General features: G+C 40.2%; 1 protein-coding gene across 1 annotated transcript in view; it reads left to right on the forward strand.

Moving 5' to 3' along the window:
• Positions 1 to 12,732: 12,732 nt before the first annotated feature.
• LOC119901835 (netrin-G1-like) overlaps positions 12,733 to 20,366 on the forward strand; it is a 71,173-nt gene continuing 63,539 nt past the window's right edge. The window contains exons 1-2 of the mRNA XM_038717544.1: positions 12,733 to 13,329; positions 17,651 to 18,274. Of these exons, the coding sequence (XP_038573472.1) occupies positions 18,029 to 18,274 (246 nt within the window). The 5' untranslated portion in view covers positions 12,733 to 13,329; positions 17,651 to 18,028. The remainder of the gene's footprint in view (positions 13,330 to 17,650; positions 18,275 to 20,366) is intronic.

Genomic DNA, 20,366 nt, shown 5'->3' on the forward strand with positions numbered 1-20,366 from the left:
GCTCTCCCATTAGCTCCAAAGTAAGACAAAGAGAAGTATCCATGAGGAACTCTTCAAGTAACTAATCTGAAGAAAAATTAATGACTCAGTTCATAGCACATACTGTAAATTACATGCTAAATCTGCTCTAGCTTAAAGAGAAAATAGAAAATCATATTTGTCAGTTTAACATTTTGGGAAATACGCTTGTTTGCTCTCAATTTACTCACCAAGAGTGAGATCAAGAGAGAACATTGATACCACTCTTGTGTCTTGAGTGTTCAAGCACTAAGCTGTTTGTGCCAAATATAGACACTTGGCCAGCCCCTGAACATTCATACCATCGCCTTGCCATTTGTTAAAGGCATCACATGTAGTGTTTTACATCAATACCTCAATACTACATTACATAATTGTCAGAACAGTGTGTGCAACTATTGATAGCCTTTTCTAGGTTCTATCTTGTTTGTTTAATTTGTACAAAAATAGAAATAGAAAAAAAACAATTTGGAGAGGTTCTGCTGTAACCATTTCTTGTCAAACAACAAAGAATAAACTCTGGGAAGTCATTGGGCAACACTGTTGTTTGAAGAAATAGCTTCAGCGCTAAAATCCTTGTAAAATCACTAATGGTCACTTTCAAGCTTTTATTCATTCATCAGTGAGCTCTGGTGGGCATATTTTTGTACTTTGGACAGAGCCAGGCAAGCTAATAGCGTCCTGGCTCTAGCTGCATACTACACACATACAAAGATTTAGGAGTGATATAAATGTTTTTGTCTCACTGTTAGCAAGACAGGGAATAAATACATTTCACAAAATGTCAAACTAACTCTTTATGTTTGGTTTTTGGGTTTGGTCACCTTTATTCCCAGGAAGTGACAACTCAAAACTCAAAGAAAAATCCCAAACTGTTTTTAAACAGAAGCAGTAAATGTGCTCTCTCCAGAGGAAGCTTGAATATGCAATCATTAGAACTTACTCTTCCCTTGGACCTCTGGGTAAGTCTTAAATATTTAATCTGTTAATTCTTGCTTTCATTTAAGATTGCCATCATGGGGACATTTTGTTGTGGATGTTTAATTTATTTTAAACTGTTTAGAGCTAGATATAACCAAGAAATGTCTGTGAATATGTTTCTGAATGGATTATATTCTTTTACTGAGCTAAGTACATTTTTACATTTTTCCCTAGACGTCATTATCTAATTGAATGCATAAAGATTAAGATTTAAAGGAATCTCATGACTACACCAAAAAAGCTCTTATTTTAAGTTGACATCCAAAAAATAAGTCTTTTAACTGGACGAACCTCAGAAACAGGGGGGGAAAGAAAGCAGCGGGGAGGGTAATGTTTTGAGACAGGGTTGTAATTTTGCTAAGTGAGTCATCAAAGATAGCCATTTAATCCCTGATCGGTCCCAGACAGGAAGAGAGAACTCTTTTGATCAGGAAATGAGGCCAACACAGGGCCTCCAGAGGAATACCCAAATCCATTTTGGGGATTGAAGTCAATTCTGGGAATGAAAAGATCAACAAACTATTTGTCAAATGCAAAGCCTGTGGTTGTCTAATTAAGTAAAATAGACACAAATGAGACTATTGCTGCAGAGTAGCCATGTCTTAAGGAGGAATGTTTTGAAATAAAAATTTTGGTCACATTTTAGCCATCAGAAGATAAAAAGAACAACCTGCCAGCCAGTTCCTCGAGAGCCGTTCATGATCATTAGGGAAACCTGGTGATTCAGTAGAGGTGCAAATTATGTTAATTATTCATCCATCAGAATCTGTGTCCTGGTGACATGAACACAATTGGCTGGCAATGTTTTGCTTTTGTTGTATACATGCTTTATACTAATACCTGTTATGCAACCATCACAATCTCACATACAGAAATATCACATCTTTGACAGCTCTCCTCTATTATTGAATAGAAAGAGAGAGAAAAACTGCAGGTGGTTGGCGTTTAATATTTAAGAGCTTTCGCTGGATCCCAGCACCTGTCTTGCATACTGAAGAAAAACTGAGGATTTCTCGGCAGACCTGGCCTGCGGACCCTGTGGCCTCCACATCACCCTCCATCCCAAAACACCCCCTTCACACCCACCACATCTCTCAACCCAACCCTGTCTTCTCCACAAAGCCTGGTCGGCACCCAAACACTTCACCTTCATGCTTTATTCATTTTCCATAACATGAACATCACACAAGTAAGTCTCTATCTGTCAGCCACTCGTCGGATTCTGGGATTAATGTATATCCCGACAAACAAAGATTCAGTAGTGGATGATAATGGGTGGGTGCTATTTGCATTGTAATATGAATTCATTACATCTCTCTATATCTAGGAGACAGCTGCCTATTTCAGCACTGATGTGACGTTTTGTTTCTGCGGGAAACAATGCTTCCTCCAGATGAGGGGTGGAGATAGAGGTGTCCTTGTTCATCTGGAGAAATGTTTATCATGATTCCTACGCACTCCTTTCTTTACTGACAAATCAGCTGCAACACTTGTACACCAACATTTGCGGGAGATCTGCTGGCATGCTCCCTCAGGACTCCCAGTTCTGAAGCATTCTCATTTTTGTCCTCTCCGAGGCTCTCAGCAGGGGAAGATGCAATGTTTTATGTTAAAATGAAAAGAGGTGTCATGAGGCGTCACTAAATGCAGGGGGACTGTGTTTGATTGCTTCGTTCTGGTACGAGGGGCTGCTCTCGTGTCTGTTTGGTGCCTATCACTCGCTGCTGGTTTGCCTCATCATAAATAATGCAGTCTCCATCCTGCCCACCCAACAAACACCTAAATGAAGACAGCCTGCATTGCAGATTCACAGAATGAGAAAGGTTACTTCAAGGAGCACGGCGAACCTGAATGAGAAAACAACAGGAAACGTTTGACAAGGATGCCTTCGTTTGAGGGCGGTGTTTACAAATATGTGTATTCTTGTTAGAATGATGCATGTGTGTGTGTGTGTGTGTGTGTGTGTGTGTGTGTGTTGGTATCAGTGTGCTTGTGTGCACATGTATCTGCTTTTGTGGGTGGAATAAATAAAGGTACCATACATATCAGGGGTAGTATAGAGGGAGAACAGAGAATTGCATGGATGAATACGTAAGCCTGTAAAATACAGTAGCTCTATCTCCAAAAATATCATGTTTTTGGGGGTAGATAAGATTGGCAGAAAAAAATATGTGATGACAGTTATCTTCCACATAAAAGTCTGCTCAAGCAATGCTCCAGAAAAACTTGTGGCTGAGACATTCCAACAATCGAAAATCTGCTTCCCCTCTACTTTTAATCACCTGTTTCTGATGAAATACCTTAGCTGGAAGCATGTCAATGCCTGTTAATACTGGGAGTAAAGATAAACCAACTGTTCTCTGACTGCAGCATACCATTGAATGGCTAAATGTAAACACATGCCGTTATAAATATTGGTAATCCATTTAGAAATATTTGTGGGTTCTGGTTATAAATGTTAGTTAGTCATTAGTTAGGGGTAATAGGTATAACCATCTAATAAACCATCACTGTAAATATTAATGAGTCATTAATGATGGGTCACAGGTTTCTTACTTGCTAATTAGCAAAAGTGAGGCAGTAATCTGCCTTGAATGTTAATAAGTCATTAATAAAATGTTCTTACAATAGCCAGGTGAGTCTGATTTAATGTTATTAAAATGTCAATAAATGTGGTCCTGATGTTCTGCAGCCTTTTTATAAGAAGGTACAATAACTAGTTGAATGATCTTCATGATGAAGCTGGTGTCATGCTGGAGGAGGCTGAAACACCAGCCAAATGGATTATTCACATCCTGGCAACCCCTGTTCACAGATAAAAGAAGCAGACCAAAGTATCTTGTTTTTAACCAATCCAGTGAATGAAATACCTGGGAAATCAAGACATTCATTTGTATTGCCCCACAATGGCCACATAACCTAATAGGATATAAACAGTAGCACAAAATCTCTTTTATATATTGTCTTGCAATATACTAAATATTGTCCAATATTTACCCTACCCTACAACAGAATAAAACTTACACGAATGCAGTATTATGCTACTTAATGTCTGTTCTTGACTTATTTAACTTGACAACTGCTGCTCTCAAATTTCTTTTGCATTTTGTGACAAAAAACAAAAATGTTTTCCTCATATCACAGCCACAGATGAAAGTTGACTTGACTGAAACACGTAAACAAAACAGCGATTATTCTTCTCTATCTTCTTTTCTAAATACAAACATAGCTGGAAGTCAAAAAATTATAAGACACAACCCTAAAGAATAGAAAGACTGTAACTTCAAAAGGGGTGTCTTCAACTTGATTTAACTAACTCAGACTGCTGAAGCCTCATGCAGGCTAGAGGACTGTGGATTTTGTGACCTCTTTTCTTCAAGGGGATCCACTTAATGGCCATTACAGAGAGAAGGAACAATTGCAGCAACCAATAACTCTTTCAATGTACATTTGGGTATGTGAGCACTGTTTCAAGCCTTGACGTCTCAAAAGAAATGTGAACCTATGCTTCAAGTGATGTGTTACATTAGAAAGGACTTGAATGTATCGTTATGGGCAAGGTATTTATCTTATGTCTTAAAGTAATGTAAATTGTAGTGGCATCTGGACTTGGTCTTGCCTCAACCTCAACTGGATTTGCTCTGAGAATTGACTTGACAACTAAGGTTGTCTGGACTCCATCCCTGAGGCTACAGAAGCCATGCTGGGTAATTTGTGACTATTATATAACTTTCAGTAGGTAATGTTTCTCGGTTCACATTTATTTAGAAATAATAATGGCTTGCCATGTTTAGTGACTAAAGACAAGCAGGATAATAATCTCAGAAACAGCAGTCAGCCAATTTCAAACTATTCTAATTTCTGAAGTGAAAATGCACTTTAGCATAGGTAGTGGGAGTGAGAGGTTTGTTATTCATTCAGCTGGCTGGAGTTTTTGAAGATGTGATTTCTTCCGTCCTGATACTTCAGCAGCTTTAGCAACTTTCTTCTGTTTATGAGCAGCACTAGCCCCTGTGGTTTATAACTTCTCCAATAAGTTAACCTCAATGAAAAGGAGATTAGACATGGGTGAGTGAATGCTTAGTGAAGCATTTACACACACAAATCAAGATAGTGGACTTTATTTTACAGTGTGTGCTAAACCTATGGAATCAATATTCTCTAAGTGCACATGAACATTAGCAAGTAGACTCCACCTCAAATCGTGTTACCCTCAATCAAAAGTAGATTATGTAGAGGTCAATGACTACCTTGTCGGCTGCCAATGCTCCATGTGGGAAATAATGAACCGCTCAGAACATGACAGACACAAATAGCATGATGTATGAGATACACTCAGCACAGTCTGTGCAGGCTTAATTGATAGTCATATGATTAATAAGGCAGAACACATCAAAACTTCAATCAATTCATAGTTTCATGTTTGGGGAAAACACCTACACTGAATTGCCTGTAAAATAGAGAGATACATGTAGCGGCGAACAAAGGATAATGAATGGCTGCTTAGAATTTTAATTAATGACAGTGGCAATGCTTGTCTGTGCTAAACCGTGTTAACATGCGCCCAGCGTTGGTTGGTTACACTCTGCTGGCTGTCTCCTGAGTGCCTCTTCTAGACATATTCAGTGCTACTGTCCTCTGTAATACAATCCAATTTATAGATAATTGATTCTGGGATATATTCCATCTAAGTCTGCCTTCTGGGAAGTATAGGCTAGTGGTCACACAACTACAGAAAAGCTTCAAGACATGAATGTTGAGCCAAGAAATACCATCTTGGCCTGATTCCTTCTAATGATTTTCTTTTTCATTCCCCCTGACAAAGAGATGTGATTGAATATACTTTACAATACACTCCAACAACGCCACAGTTGCCCAGGAACCGGGCTTTAAACCAAACCAAATGTCATCTTGGCAAAGAGCAAGCCACAGAGCTATTAACATGTGATGACCAGATATTACACACTTAGAAACCCACCATACATACTATAGACTGTGTTTATCAGCATGTCAATCCACCAGAAAGGAAAGGAAAGGAAAGGAAGGAAACCTTAGCTCTCCTCTGCACCACATAAAAAACAACTCTAAACCTTGTCAAGACACAGCAAAAGAACCTCAGGGAATATGATTTTGGCATGCTGTACCTAATAAATGTCAAGAGGCTCACATGGGTTTGTAGACGTGTGAATCAAAACTTTGGAACTATTGGAACCAACGCTTTGCGGCAAAAGAAAATAAATACATGCAGAGGCTCCTCCAGTCTATTACCTCGAGGGGCATTTTTTCAAAACTAGCAGTGGCCTTCACTGTTTTGTGACATTACCAAAACACTTGATTGTATAATTAGCAATACAATTTTTATTCAAGGTCATCTTGTCTTGAAAATTGGAGTATGCCTGTGGCTAGTATGAGCCATCTACAGTACATATAGTCACACTGTCCATTAAAGAAAGGGGGCAGGAAATAATCTGAATGTGTCAATTGGCTTGTCGCTCATATGGGAATAGTTTACAGTTATCACCTCATTGAAGTTTAAATTGTACCCCTGATCGTAAAAGAACGCTTTTATCTCCTCTCAAATACTAAGGAGGGCTGTTGATGAACTGATTTGCTGTTATGGTTAAAATTGACTTGTGCCATCCATCATGTTGTGAAATGTAGCACAGCTCCCAGAGAGGCTGGCATGTTGCCCGCTTCTCTCAAGGCAAGAGATGCCGGGCTCCAGCTGCTTATATGCCCTGGTTTTAGGTGCAGCTGAGGTGCCACCCGCTCGGCTTGCGTACCTGGCAGGATATGGAAGTGTACCACCCACTCAACAAGACTTTTGATTTCAGACTCCAGTGTGCAGTGTTCCGTCTATCTATCTTAAAAGTAACGGGAAATTGTGATGATGTATCCCCAAAAGCAATCCTATGTGTAATTTAAATTGTTTCAGTTTACTCAGACTTTGTCTTCATTTTGTCAGTGGTTTTCCTTTGCTGTTCTCATTAACAAAGCCAAGTACAGCTACCATTAGTGCATCTTAATGGGTGTGTACACACTGGAAACGCTGTCAGTGTTCAAGCACTGGGTTGGTGGATGCAAGCATTGAATGTATGGCCTGTCAGACTTAAAAGTACAGTTAACCAATCATTATGTTATTACATAAATAGTATGTTAATTATGCTAAACCAAGTAAAACATAACTGAAAATGCCAGCCTTCTCCAGCACTGCATGTTGCATTGTGTATCACTGGCTAAAGTTCATTCAGATTGCTGTACAGTACAAAACAGGAAAATGACCAATTGAGAACATATCCGGTGCACAAGGAGATGCACTAAGGCTTTCAAAGTTTCCATGGTACATTATGGAACAGTCACCTATGAAAAGCTCCAGAGAGATGCAGGTAATGACAGGGGAACAAAAAGCCCAAAAAAGTGCTACATTTTCTTTTTTTCTTTTAGCACATATTGCAGCTGCCCTTACAATGCCCATACTATTACATGAAGCATGCATAAAATTGGGCCATATTACTTTGTTATCGCATAGCTCCTTGAACTTTGACCCTCTTGATCATACTGATGGGTGCAGATGATTGTGGGTGAGAATAGCCAGAAAAGACTGCTGGCAAAATGTGACCAGATGCAGTAGGACATCCTGGTATTTTTGGAATACTGCATTTGGCATACTATGTCTGTCTGGGATATACTAAATATTTTTCTGGCATACTAAATAGTGTGGTAGTATGGGAACTGGAAGGCCCTCGATTGGTCTTTGCAACAGGAAACAACAGGGTTCATCTTTAATGTGGTTTAAGTTTTGAGAAACAGTTACTCCAGCAATACCGCTAGTGTTAGTCAAACTGAATTTCCTTTCAATTCATTTGGTCAGCCTGACATTTTGTTCGTGTTTCTGGGCTTTCACACCAAAAGCATAAGTGTGACATTTTACAGTGGACTAACATTATTTTAAATGGCGCTGCAGTCTCTTGGCCAGTTGCATGAACCATAGTGGAATGACACTACCCAGATTTTCGTCTAAATTTTTGCATCCAAATTAAATAGATTTGACTTTAAAAACACAAGATATGGCAACAGCAGTTTTACTCTTGCAAACAACTGTGGAAAGATTGTTGCTTTTGGTAGTAACTGAAGTATCCGTCTCGCTGAGGTCACTTACAGGAAGTTACAGTAGTGGTTGCTAGCAGTTCCCTTAATGTCGTTAAACAAACATACAGCTATGTCAATCCCATCTATACTTGTTGCCAGTTTGGGGCCATTTTTCTGTTGCTATTTTTCACGGATTTAGCTACTTAGCCAGCTAGCTTTGTAGGGAGATGACATCAACAATTTTAATGCTGCGTACAAAGCTCTACTGGTCAATTGTTTCTCCTCAGAAACAGAAACAGAAAAATAATTACAGTGAATTTTATCGTTGACATCCCACCATAAAGGTAAATAAGAATGTTTTCAAACTTAATGGATACATTTCTTGCTCAAAAAAAGCATTACTTTCCTCAGCACACACACACACAGGGACACGCCACAGTGCTTGAACTAATTCCAAAGTTTGTTTCCTGACTCCCATCTCCTTCCTTACCCTGATCACTTCCTGTTCTAAGCTGCACTGCAGTGGCTTTGGCATACTCTCCAGAAAAGTGTCACATATTCCTTGTACACAGAGACTTTTATCTGTGGTAACAACCCACTCAAATTCACAACTATGTCGCACTGTGTACAGCTACACTGCCATATGCAGGGAATCAGCAATGGTAAACAGTTATAACAACTTCCTAACCCAAACTCTACCATAGATGGATGATGTTTGTTAGTGGTATGTGAACGTTGCTTTAATTATAGCCAGAAGCACTCTGAGATCTTTATGTAAATCACCAATACCTGAAAAAACAACTTTTGGGTTAACTTTCATAGGGAATTGGGAAGTTATCTAATATTTATATCCCCTCTAATTGCATGCCATAATTACAACCTTGGCCTTAAGAAAGGCTCTGGAATAGATTGAATTAATTTGGCAGTCATAAGTTGTGCCTGCATGCTGATTCACTCTACTCTACCTCTGGAGAAAAATCTGATTAAATACTCTAATAATACATTTAAACCAGATAGAAATGCACCATGAGACAAAAATCCTGGAGCTGGATGGAATAAAAACTATGTTATTCCATATCTCGACACAAGTGTGGAGAAAATCCCAACCCACATATGTTTTGATGACAACAGGGTTGAAAAGTGACTCGATAGACTCCTTCTTTCTCCCCATCTTATCTTTTTAGGTCTGAGTGTTTCTTTATCCTGTCTATATCTGTCTCTCCTACTTCGCTTTCTCTTTCTCTTGACTGCTCAGACACAAACACACACACACGAACAGGACTGCTGATCCCACCCCCCTCTGCGGTCTTCCAACATGCAGCTGGGGTCACGGATGATTAAAGCAGTGGCAGGTGGACTCCACTTTGAAACTATCAATAGACCCCCGGGAGCTGAATCAAACAGCAAACCCTCCATCTCTGTCAGCCAGAGCTCTCGGTGGCACTGAGGGAGAGGACATGCATCGGGTGAGAGGGCAGACTCCACCTCTGCATCCTCATTGTACACCGTAGCGTGCTGCTGAAAAACCGTAGAGAAGCTACGGAGGAATTCCTGACTCTCTGATGTGATTTCAGGCAGGCTTTGTGAATTCATTCAGCTGACCCCGCAGCCTTTGACCTGAGAGGGCTGGGAGAGAGTGGGGAGAGCCATCTTCTGCAGCATATTTTATTCCCACCACCCTGAACTTTTGTAGTTTGCAAATACTGATATTCAATGGTCTAACAGTTGGTGCTGTACTATTTTGATGGAATCAAAATAGAGCAACAAAGGACAGAAATCCACAAAGTCACTTTTCACAGACAAATTGGCTCAGTCAGTCGGTCAATCTGTCCACCATTTTGGTCCAGTCTGAAATAACTCAACAAAAACTTGATGGATTGCCATAAAATGTGCATGACATGTCATGAAATGCACAGACATTTATAGTCCCTAGAAGATGATCCTGTACTTTTCCTCTTGTGCCACCGTGAACTTGACAATTGATCAAAAACCGTTGGATCGATTGCCATGAAATTAGCTACAAATGAATTGTAATCACTTTGGTGATACTCTGACTTTCAATCTCGCTCTATCATCAGGTCAAAACTTTAATTTTGTCCTATAATTTGGTTTACCAACACGATCCCATCAACAATGGATCAAATACCTGCAAACACAATGACATTCCCATCATCCTCAGCTGTACTTTGTGTTTAATCCTAATTAGCAAATATTAGCATGCTAACGAGCTATACTAAAATGATAAAAAAAACTGTACCTATTTAACATCAGCATCTTAGCATTGTCACTGATTGCATTCAGCTGAAAGCTCCACAGTACGTAAGTGCAGCTTCACAGAGCTGCTAGCATGGCAGTAGAGTCTTTATTTTGTAGTATTATCTTCATAGTCCACTAAATAGTTGGAGAAGTTGACATACACAGATGCATCTGTCTATCTTTCTGCCTGTCTGTCTGTCTGTCTATTCTGATTAGAATCAAAATAAGGAAGCACAGTCATGTATGTGACTGTCAGGGAGGTACGGTAGTATTTCCAGGAGGAATGATTTAATGGAAATGTCAAGAGCAGCAGTTGCTCCAAGCAAAGGCTGAACCCTCTGATACAATGTGAGCCACTTTACCACAGTGGGGATGAGAGACTTGTTGTCATTCAGCTCCGGTCCTGACCAGAATCTGCCTTTATCTGAACAGAAATGGCATTGTCACTTTTTAATGGAATTACAGGTCTTTCATTGCATATTAATTTGCAAGAAATCAATAAGGGCTTTGGTTCTGTTTGGGGCCATTTTAATCATTTAGCTGCTTAGCGTATATATTCTGCAAATGGAGTGATGAAGAGCAAGGAAAAGGGGCTTGGAAATTAGACTGTATTCAGATTTCTGAAAGAAACAAAGGAGGTCAAAATGGACATGGACACCCTGAAAACGAGATGGTTCACTCCAGTGGGTTTAATCTTCCTTACTGAATGAATTTGTGTGCTTGTGTGTGTGGGGTAAGTGCATGATGAAATGTAAGAAAAGAAAAAAGAAAAGGGAGGAAGGCACCCCTGGAATCCCCAAATTAGTTTTTAGTATAATAAACTATTTGAATCACAAACTATTTTACTAAACAACTGTCACATCAATTTGATTAATAATAGTTTACTTCATTGAAAATCCACTCCAGCATGGTGAAGTTGCCTACAGAGCGCAGGAGCTGTCCGGGGTGCTGAACATGCATGCAAGTATTTCCACCAGACCGTAAAAACATTACAATGTAAGAAAATTAAAAAGGTCTCCAGAGCAGTGTGCACCTTTGCATTTCTTCTGCGCAAACAATTGCCCCGGTGTTTGTCTTTGAAGTAAACACAATCAATTTGCACATCCCTAAAAATATGAATGGAGAATGTAAAGGTTAGAGTTACTGATTTTACAACCCGGTAGATTTGAACCTTTATTGCCCCGACACGGGACACGGTCTGCTCAATTACTGTGGTGACCTTCGGATGGGCGCGGTTGTTCTTATCGTGCAATCTCCACCAGTTGGCATTACACCACAATTAAAATGCGTGTTCAAAGCGACCTGTCACCGCGGCTGTTTGCCGTGCGGCTTGGCACCCTGTGTAGAGGAGAGGGTGACATCTATGACTCCTCCGCCAAGGGAGCCCGGTAGACGTACCTAACTGTAGTTATTCTTTCAGCTCTGCCTTGAAAATTCACCGAATAATTACACCAACAACTCCGACCAGGGGACTTTTTCCCTTTTTGCAAGCGCAGTACCAACCCCACACATTCTTAAATGGAAGGTAAGATCTTTTGTTGTGTTTTCTGAAAGCGTCGAGTCCTAAAGCTGTGTTGTAATAGTCTGTGTATGACCTCCGGGCGAATATCATTGTGTAGGCAAATAACTAAAAACATGCTGATGTTTTTTCCCCCTTCTTAAGTGGTCCTGCAACAACTTACATCCTGATTGTGTTGTACTGTGAATTTCTGCCCTGAGGACTCGCCTCTGTTAATAAGTTTCGGAGGCTTTACTCTCCACATGCGTCCTTCGTCATTTTAGTGCCTCCTTTTTGATAATGATATGAGTACTCGTAAAAAAAATTTGCACGGCGTTATAACAGTATGTGCGATGTGTATTATTACAGGTGGACAATTAGTAATTACAATGACTGAATGCTGTAGTCGACCATGTTTTAACTGCTGTGTTTTCCAGACGGCACCGGTGCGTTTAGGCTTGCAGCTGTTTGAGCAGTAAGAGAGTTGGACGCTGCTGTAGAAAAACGACGCAGCCAACTGCTAAGTAATTATCGAGAAACTTTTAAATAGAATATTCCACTTTAGTGTCACTGCAAATATGTCTCCGTTTACGAGTCAGTTAGTATTATTCCAAGAGTTTAAAATAATTTCCTTCATTAAAGGGAGACAATTGATTTTCAAGATTTTTTCAAAAGCATCACTGCAACATTTAGTAATTTGCTTTGTTAAATACTAGCCATGAGTTACATTTTATACACAATATCAGCCCCCGTGGCAAAATGCAACTCAATGAAGGCTGGATATGTTGCGCAGTTGTTCGAGTAACAGCCGCGTAAAAAAAAACGGTTGAAGTTGAGATTTGCCAGCCAGTCAGTATTATCTTTAGGACCCAGGGAGCGCTCGTATGTAACTGGACATAGCAGCTCCATTTGAGGAAGATTGCTTGTCTCTCTTTTGCTCTCCCATCCACAACTCGGCTGGGCTGAGAAATCTATCTATCCAGTCCAAACGACCCCATGAGTTGCTCTCCACCGGGATGTGTTTTAATACACGTTAATGGACCACTGAATTTGGGACCACCGTGAATCCCCTTGACGGCTCCTTGATGTATTTGTCGTGCGCCATTCCAATGAATGCTGAGCCAAGAGCAGCGCTGCGTAAAGGCAAACAGCTTGTGTGGACACCAGTCGACAATCGGCGGCGTTTGTAAGCGCGAAAGAACAGGTGTAATAGTGAACGAGTTCCCGGAACGTTATTTGGAAGGAAATGTTGCTTTTGTGAGACATAAAAGTGTAAAGAAAAGTTGGGAGAAAAAGAAAACTGTGTGCGCTCCATGTGAATGCGCGCTTTCTGCGCATACATCGCCTATATTATTCCATCTGGTGAGAAATTAGAATAAATTAGAAAAAGAAGAATCAGTCAAAGGCGTATGGGAATCTTTCTGCAACTACCCTTGGCTGAAAATAACTTGTTGAATGAGCAGCTTGTCCCAGGAGCGCATTTAAATGTGAGTACTGTTGTGTTTTGAGCAGATTGTGCATTCTCCTTTTTGCATACCGTCACTTGTATGATGATGACAATCGTGACTAAATGGGCAATAATAAGGGAATTACAGTGGGCTGTTTCATGGGCGGAAACGTTAACAGTAATCCGGTTTGAAGTGGGTTAAATGAATAGGCCAAACAATGAGCGGCTCACATGGAATTGAATAAAAACAGTGCTGTTTATGTCCGCAGCATTTTTCTATTTTCCCTCTTTAAGAAGTTTTAACTGTCTTGACACTTGCTTACTTTTGCTAGATGTGAGACCTTATAAATCTGGATTGGCAACGTATACACTTTATCTAAAGCTGTTGTTATTTTCAATGTTTCCCCGTTACCCTCAGTCATTTAATAAATGACATTATGTGACTTTAACCTGTTGCGCAGCAGGTCATTAAAGTGTGCCTCGCCTCTGCGGAAAATCTGACCCAGAACATAATGAACACATCTTCTGTTACCGTAAATACCCAGATTACCACAAGTAATCTAGGTTTCAATTTTTTTCTTTCTTTGCATTTTAATTTAAATTGAAAAAATATAAAATGATTGGACTTTTGTCTGGATCTCTATCCGGTCTTTCTGATTGCATGAATGTTACATGTCTTGACCTAAATTATAAAATGTTTGCAAAATGCTCTGCATTTTTGAATGTTAGTGGTTCAGGAGAAGAACTTTAAATAATGCATGGAAGCAGATTTCATGTGTGGCAGTGGTGCAGGCTGGCTGTCTGGCTGGGCTCCTCACTGAGGGACCCTCACGTTGTCATCAGCGCACCAACCACATCCTCTCAAGGATAAAGCTCTTTGCAGGAAACCACTGCCAGTCCTTGTTGTAAATAAAAAGTGGCTCCAATTGCAGGAGTTAAAAGTGCAGCCCTTAACTGTATGTTTTATGTGCCTACGGATCTACTGCATCAACCATGCTATTGAGAGACAAACACAGAGGCTTGAAGGGTTGAAGAGAAAAAGAGCAGAAATGAGAGATTGAATGAGGGACCCATAGAGAAGGAAATGAAGGAGAGAAAGACAATAAGAAGAGAAATGTGTGCCAGTACAGACGTGCTTCTGCCTGCCAGTTGATCCCACTGTGACTCATATGGAAGGGTTGATTCTTGGCTTGGAGAACGTTGGAAGCATTAACCCGTTTATTGTTGCACTCATCAGCCAGCCACAATGCATCAGTCTGCTCAAACTGGCTATGCATCAGAAGTTATTGGTTGGAAGTCAGAAAAATCAATAAACACAATGAGACAGTATTGTATGTGTGCACATTCAAAATCCTGACCAGGTACTTGATACAGAAAGACAACAAAATAGCAATTGTTGCAGGATAAACCACAGATAGAACATATCTGATCAAATGTCAAGGATGTCAGAGTCTTTTTTGGGGGGGGGTTATTCTAAAATCAATGAAAGTGTCATCTAGACACTGATGTCAGTGTTTAAGATACTGGCGGTCCAGTGTGGAGCATTGGGGCGGATCTGAGGTCCTGTTTGTCAGCACTATGGACTGGGGACAGCTCCCCTCCACGTTGTCTTGTATGGGAGCCAAGAGGGGATCAGAAAGCCACACTCGGAGACTGAGAGCAGAGCCACACTTTAGCGGGATTACTATAAAATGAATGGAATACATCCGTTATGGTTTTTAAGAGTCTGGCTGGGAGTTTGTAACCAATATAAGCCACAGGGCAGGGCTGCCTGCTGACTTTAAAAACACTCTGCCATGCTTGAGCTGCCCAGGGGATGGAATGCAAGCGGACACAAGGGGGTGTTTCAGAGGCTTCAAAAACAAGTGAAGGAAAAGAGAGAGAGAGGAAGAGAGAGAGAGCGGTGAGGTGGTCACCCCACATTCTAAGCTCGCTCTCCCCTGCATACGGAGAGCTGCTCAAATATTGATGACTTTTAATATAGATTCTGACCTCATATTTTTCTCGGTGAAATTATGACATTCGTGAGTTCCTCCATGCATTTTGAGTGCCACTGAATATGAGGTATAGCTGCAGGGACAAGGGACACAAGGGTAGGAGATTGCATTTATAGTTTTTCTGTGTTAAGGTTTTGATGTTATGGGCTGTATGTGAACTGAGAACCAGGGAAGCACAAAAAAATATTATGAATCAAAGTTATTTTCATACACTCCTTGTATAGATACCTCTATAGTCTCTGTAGGAGATTATCTGGCTTTCTAAATGGTGTCAGAACGCTTAATAATAATTTTGTGAGCAGAATATGGATTTGAAACATGTGACATTTTATGCTTTTTCCCCTTTTACTGTCACCTTAGTAGCCCTCTGATGTTGAATGGTATCTGTCCACGGAAGGTTCACTGAGCTTCCTCACGCCTTCTTTTCATCTGTATAGGTTTCATTAATCCATGTGTCTATGAATTAAATCCAATATTCCTGTGGTTAACCCCGTTTGCTGCCGCTTATTAGCTTTGAAAGTTCCCTATTAAATAAAAATAAGATAAGCGACCTCCCTGCCCCTGGTACCTAATTTGATTGTCTTATAAGTCAACCTCAGTATTATGAAAGGGGGGGGGGGGTTGTCTAGGTGTGTGTGTGTGTGTGTGTGTATGTGTGAGAGAGAGAGAGAGAGAGAGTGGTCCATCCCGTAATGTATCTCTGAGTGTGGACTGACATTTATATTTATGAAATTTGATCCACGCATCCCCATGAAAGAAATGGCTTATTCATCACTTACAGCTCCAGCTTTTAGCAAATTTGTAATTGGCCTCTTCTTAAGAGCCTTGCTGACTGACATGCACACATTTAAAGAGCCAAAATTATTTTGCCGTGCGTTTCTTTTCCCACTAGTTTCCTTTCTGTCACTAGAGGTCTGTCAAATGAAGGCTGCCATCCTGACATGGCTCACTTTGAAGGGTCTGCTGAGCACGAATAGCAGTGCAGATGATTTCTCTGGCTCATATGAACATCTTTCATTACAGTTGGAATGTATTCAAGCCTGTAGTCATTTTGTAAAAGGGGCATTAGGTTGGAGAGGGAAAGCAGTAATTGCCATAGATGTGGTCAAAACCCATTGAAATTGGCACAATTTTGGTCAAGATGGCCAAGTTAAAATACTGAATTCTAATGCCTCCATATGTCAGGGGAGCACAGAAACCACCCTGCATGTGTGAGCCACAGCATCTTATTAAGATGAGTTTCCCAAATCTGATCTGAATCTTTGTCCTTTCATTTGATAAACCTTTTATTAAATTCCTTCCCCAATTAATTTGATTTGACTTGATAATGTCTTGATAAGAGTTGTAATCTTTTGACACAAATCGAAAAGTGGCTCTTTCCTCCGAACATAAAAGACTCTCCACATGCCTCAAACCCCAGCTTAACTAAAAAATAAAAAAAATTCAGCAGTGACTTTCTGTCACAGGGGGTGGGGGATGTAGCCTGAAGGTAGAGAATAAAGCTGCTGACCGGAAAGTTACTGGTTCAACTGTATTTACCGGCTGGTCTGAATCTGCATTAGAATAAATGTGATGCAACATTACAAACTTATATGGTGCTTTAAAAGCGGAAAACTGTACATCCTTTTTAAAATTGCCGTAAACAGGCAAAGGTTAAATTGAAATGCTGTGAACATATACTTCTTTTCACACTTCTTTTCAAGCACATTGACAGTCAACAGTAACTTAACTCCTATTTACAGTGTCATCACTCTGTTGGAGGCAGCTGTATATAGCTGCTCCATTTCATTTTCCCCACTACCGCACACACTTTTTACCTGAGACATTGTGATCGCGTGGGTCTCCACTGACTGCTGCCAAGCACCATTACCTGACGAGTTAGGCCATCTGACTGATGCCTTGTGATAGCTCTGGGAAACATACAATCCCTCAAATAGACCATTTCTGTCTCCCAATTTTACTTTAATATTTCCCAAATGCTTTTGAAGGCATTGTAACAAACGCAACTCCACATTCTGTTATAAAGGAGCAAGAGTCGGAAAAAGCAATAACTTAAATGCAGTGACTTGACACATGGAAATAAGCCTTTTTGGATGAAAATCAAATGTAGATTAGGCTTTGCAGAATAAGCTCGATTTGAATTGCATACAGTGATTTTGGAAAGGTTATTATAGAGTGGTACATTTAAACAGTGGACGCTTGCATTTTGTTTGTGTATGTGTCTGTGTAGTAGTATTGTGTCAAGCACTACTTATTCACCTCAGTGCCCTTATACCATGTTAAAGCTTTGTTAACATTTCAATACACTGTTTCAAATGTTTTTGTGATTTGTTTAATACCCCAAACTTTTTTCTGTCTTTTTAGGATGCTGCCTGTGGCAAAAACCACAATAGACAAGAGATCAAACTAAGACATCTGACAGCCACTGACTTATGAGGAGTGCCAATCCTCTCTGTACATCACATCTGTCTCTTTCATCAGCGCTCAACGGTTGTGAAGAAGCTCAATTGTTGACACACCTCATCAGCCAGGCAGACGTGGCAGCAATCGAAGACGTAATAACTGAATGGGGGCTAATCGTTGCCTGACGCTGCTCACACAAAAGTACCAACATGCTGCCAATTGCTCCATTGCACCGTTCAAACTGCATTTAATTTAGAAAATTCTCGGCAATATTGACATTTCTGTGATGAATCAACAGCTTTAAGAGTTCCACAGCAACCATACAGAACGAGATTAGCGATGCTTTGGCCTGTATTGTTCACTCTGCAAGTTGTGTGCACCACCATGGTACATGCCATGCAACATTACCCGGCGGCCTGGGGACACTATGACGTGTGCAAGTCCCAGATCTATACGGAGGAGGGCCTGGCTTGGGACTACATGGCCTGTCAGCCTGAAGCCACCGACATGACAAAGTACCTGCGAGTGGCCCTCGACCCCCCAAATATCACGTGTGGAGATCCGCCAGAAACATACTGCGCTTTGGTGAGTCGTAACCTCGCCTGTCCCCTGATGGAGACAAATGAGGCTGTAGGCAGAATCACACAGCATACTGGGTCAGGGATAGAGAGCGGTGCATACAAGGCAACATGCAGCAGAGATTGATGTACACACAGAACCTGCATTAGGATAAAAGTGCTAATATCCAGCAGCATACGTACAAGTTACACATACACACACAGAGACACATCAATGTATGCACAAATCTCCGAGAAGCAGGTGTAAAGATACACAGGTGCACATTAGCACACATAGACACACCAAAACAAGTAAAGCACAAGGGCATACAGGCATCAGCGCACTCACACAAGTACACATTCACATGGACATGCACAGGTATACATGAAAACCTACATGTACAGTACAAACAGATAATAGAAGATAAGTTACAGTAAAATTACAAACAATTCTAAGCTTATTTTTTATTATTTTTATTATTTTCTGGGGCTCCATAGAAAGCAGCGAAAATTATATTGTACATTTTTATAACAATACAGTATATACAGTATTATTGTCAAGGTATTGTTCGAAAATATTGTGATATTGGATTTTGTCAACCAGCTTTTCATTCATACACACAGACAAATATACACTTACATACATACAACTGCACACAGTCAAACCACACTCTACTACACACACACACAGAGGAAGGTTCAGCGTTGACAGGGTAGTTGTACTGGTGCAGTTGTTATGCACTATATGCTCACTGCCAGTGTTCACCGTTGCGTTTCATTGGCCCTTATCAACCATTATCAACAGTTCATCTCCAGTTTGAATTTGTTTAGAATCACACTCAAAGTAAGCAGCAAGAGCCCATAGGCCATAAAGTGCTTCATTAGAAGTCATGTGTGTCCCCGCCGAGAGCTCCTGCAAGTAAATATTTACCAATTAAAATGGGCATCTTTAAAAGTAGAGCTTTTATTCTCACAGCTCCAGATGGCAGTGAGACATTTAAGGCCACTGTAGGATGAAAAAGGAGCCCGTCTCCAGTCGTGTATGACATTCTGTGAAGCTTTATATCAAAACGAACTGTGAAACCTTTTTCCGCCCAGTAGATTATCCTAAATACACAGCATTAACATAGAACAGGGAGCATAAATGAGCAAACTAGAGACAGTAGTGTTAAAGAAACCTTGTCACAATGTTTCCTTGAATAATTTAATATATGGTATACTATATACAGTACATGCTGCCTTCATTATTTTTATAATTAGTCACATATTTTATTCTGATTATGTTTCTTTTATGGTGTATTTTTCTTTGTCAGAATATGTTTTATGGTTATTGGTGAGTGAGAGTGTTTATGGAGACTGATCACTAACTGGTCCCTTTTTATTGAACAATGCTAACTACATTGGCTAGTAACAATTAAATAACAAGATGTTTTGCTGGACATTTGTTGAATTTGAAATTATTAGAGAATGATAACATGAGCTGCGTCTACTTTGATGTACATAGAGGACCAGAGCACTACCAAATGATGCATCTGTTCTTGACATTAGTGGATAATGTGGTTATGGAATAACGTCACCTGCATGTACAGCTGGTGCTACACATACATTTAGGTGCTGTGACACTATTGAGCATCTGCTGGAGCGGTTGTTTCCGTCCAAACAAGGAGAGCAAATGTTGACATTTTTAGCCATCTTTACAGCGTGATTCTAGGGATTATCTCAGTCTGTCGCTTGGTCAGTCGGTCAGTCCACCACCATTGTCCATACTGTATCTTGCAGTATAATTGCATCTTAATGTGCAAATTGGAAATATTGCCATGGAATTTTGTACAAACATTTGTGGTTCCCAGATGATAAATCCAAATGACTATGGTGATCCTTTTTCTTCTAGCATCTCCATGAGCTTGACATTTGTAATTAGAATGCCTTGATCAGATGGAGATGTTCATGTTCCCCTCGAGATGAACCGGAATAACTTTCAATAACTTTGGTGATCCCTGAATTTCCTGTAGCGCCATCATCAGTTCATCAGATAGTTTAATGGTCAACAAAAAGAGGTCAAGAGTTTTAACACCAGATAAATAAATGCACATTTTGTCTTTTAGACATTGGAGTAGTCA

The sequence above is a fragment of the Micropterus salmoides genome, unplaced genomic scaffold (assembly GCF_014851395.1).
Source record: "Micropterus salmoides isolate LMB-PRFRI ecotype aquatic unplaced genomic scaffold, ASM1485139v1 Ms_hic_scaffold_14, whole genome shotgun sequence".
Lineage (NCBI taxonomy): Eukaryota > Metazoa > Chordata > Actinopteri > Centrarchiformes > Centrarchidae > Micropterus > Micropterus salmoides.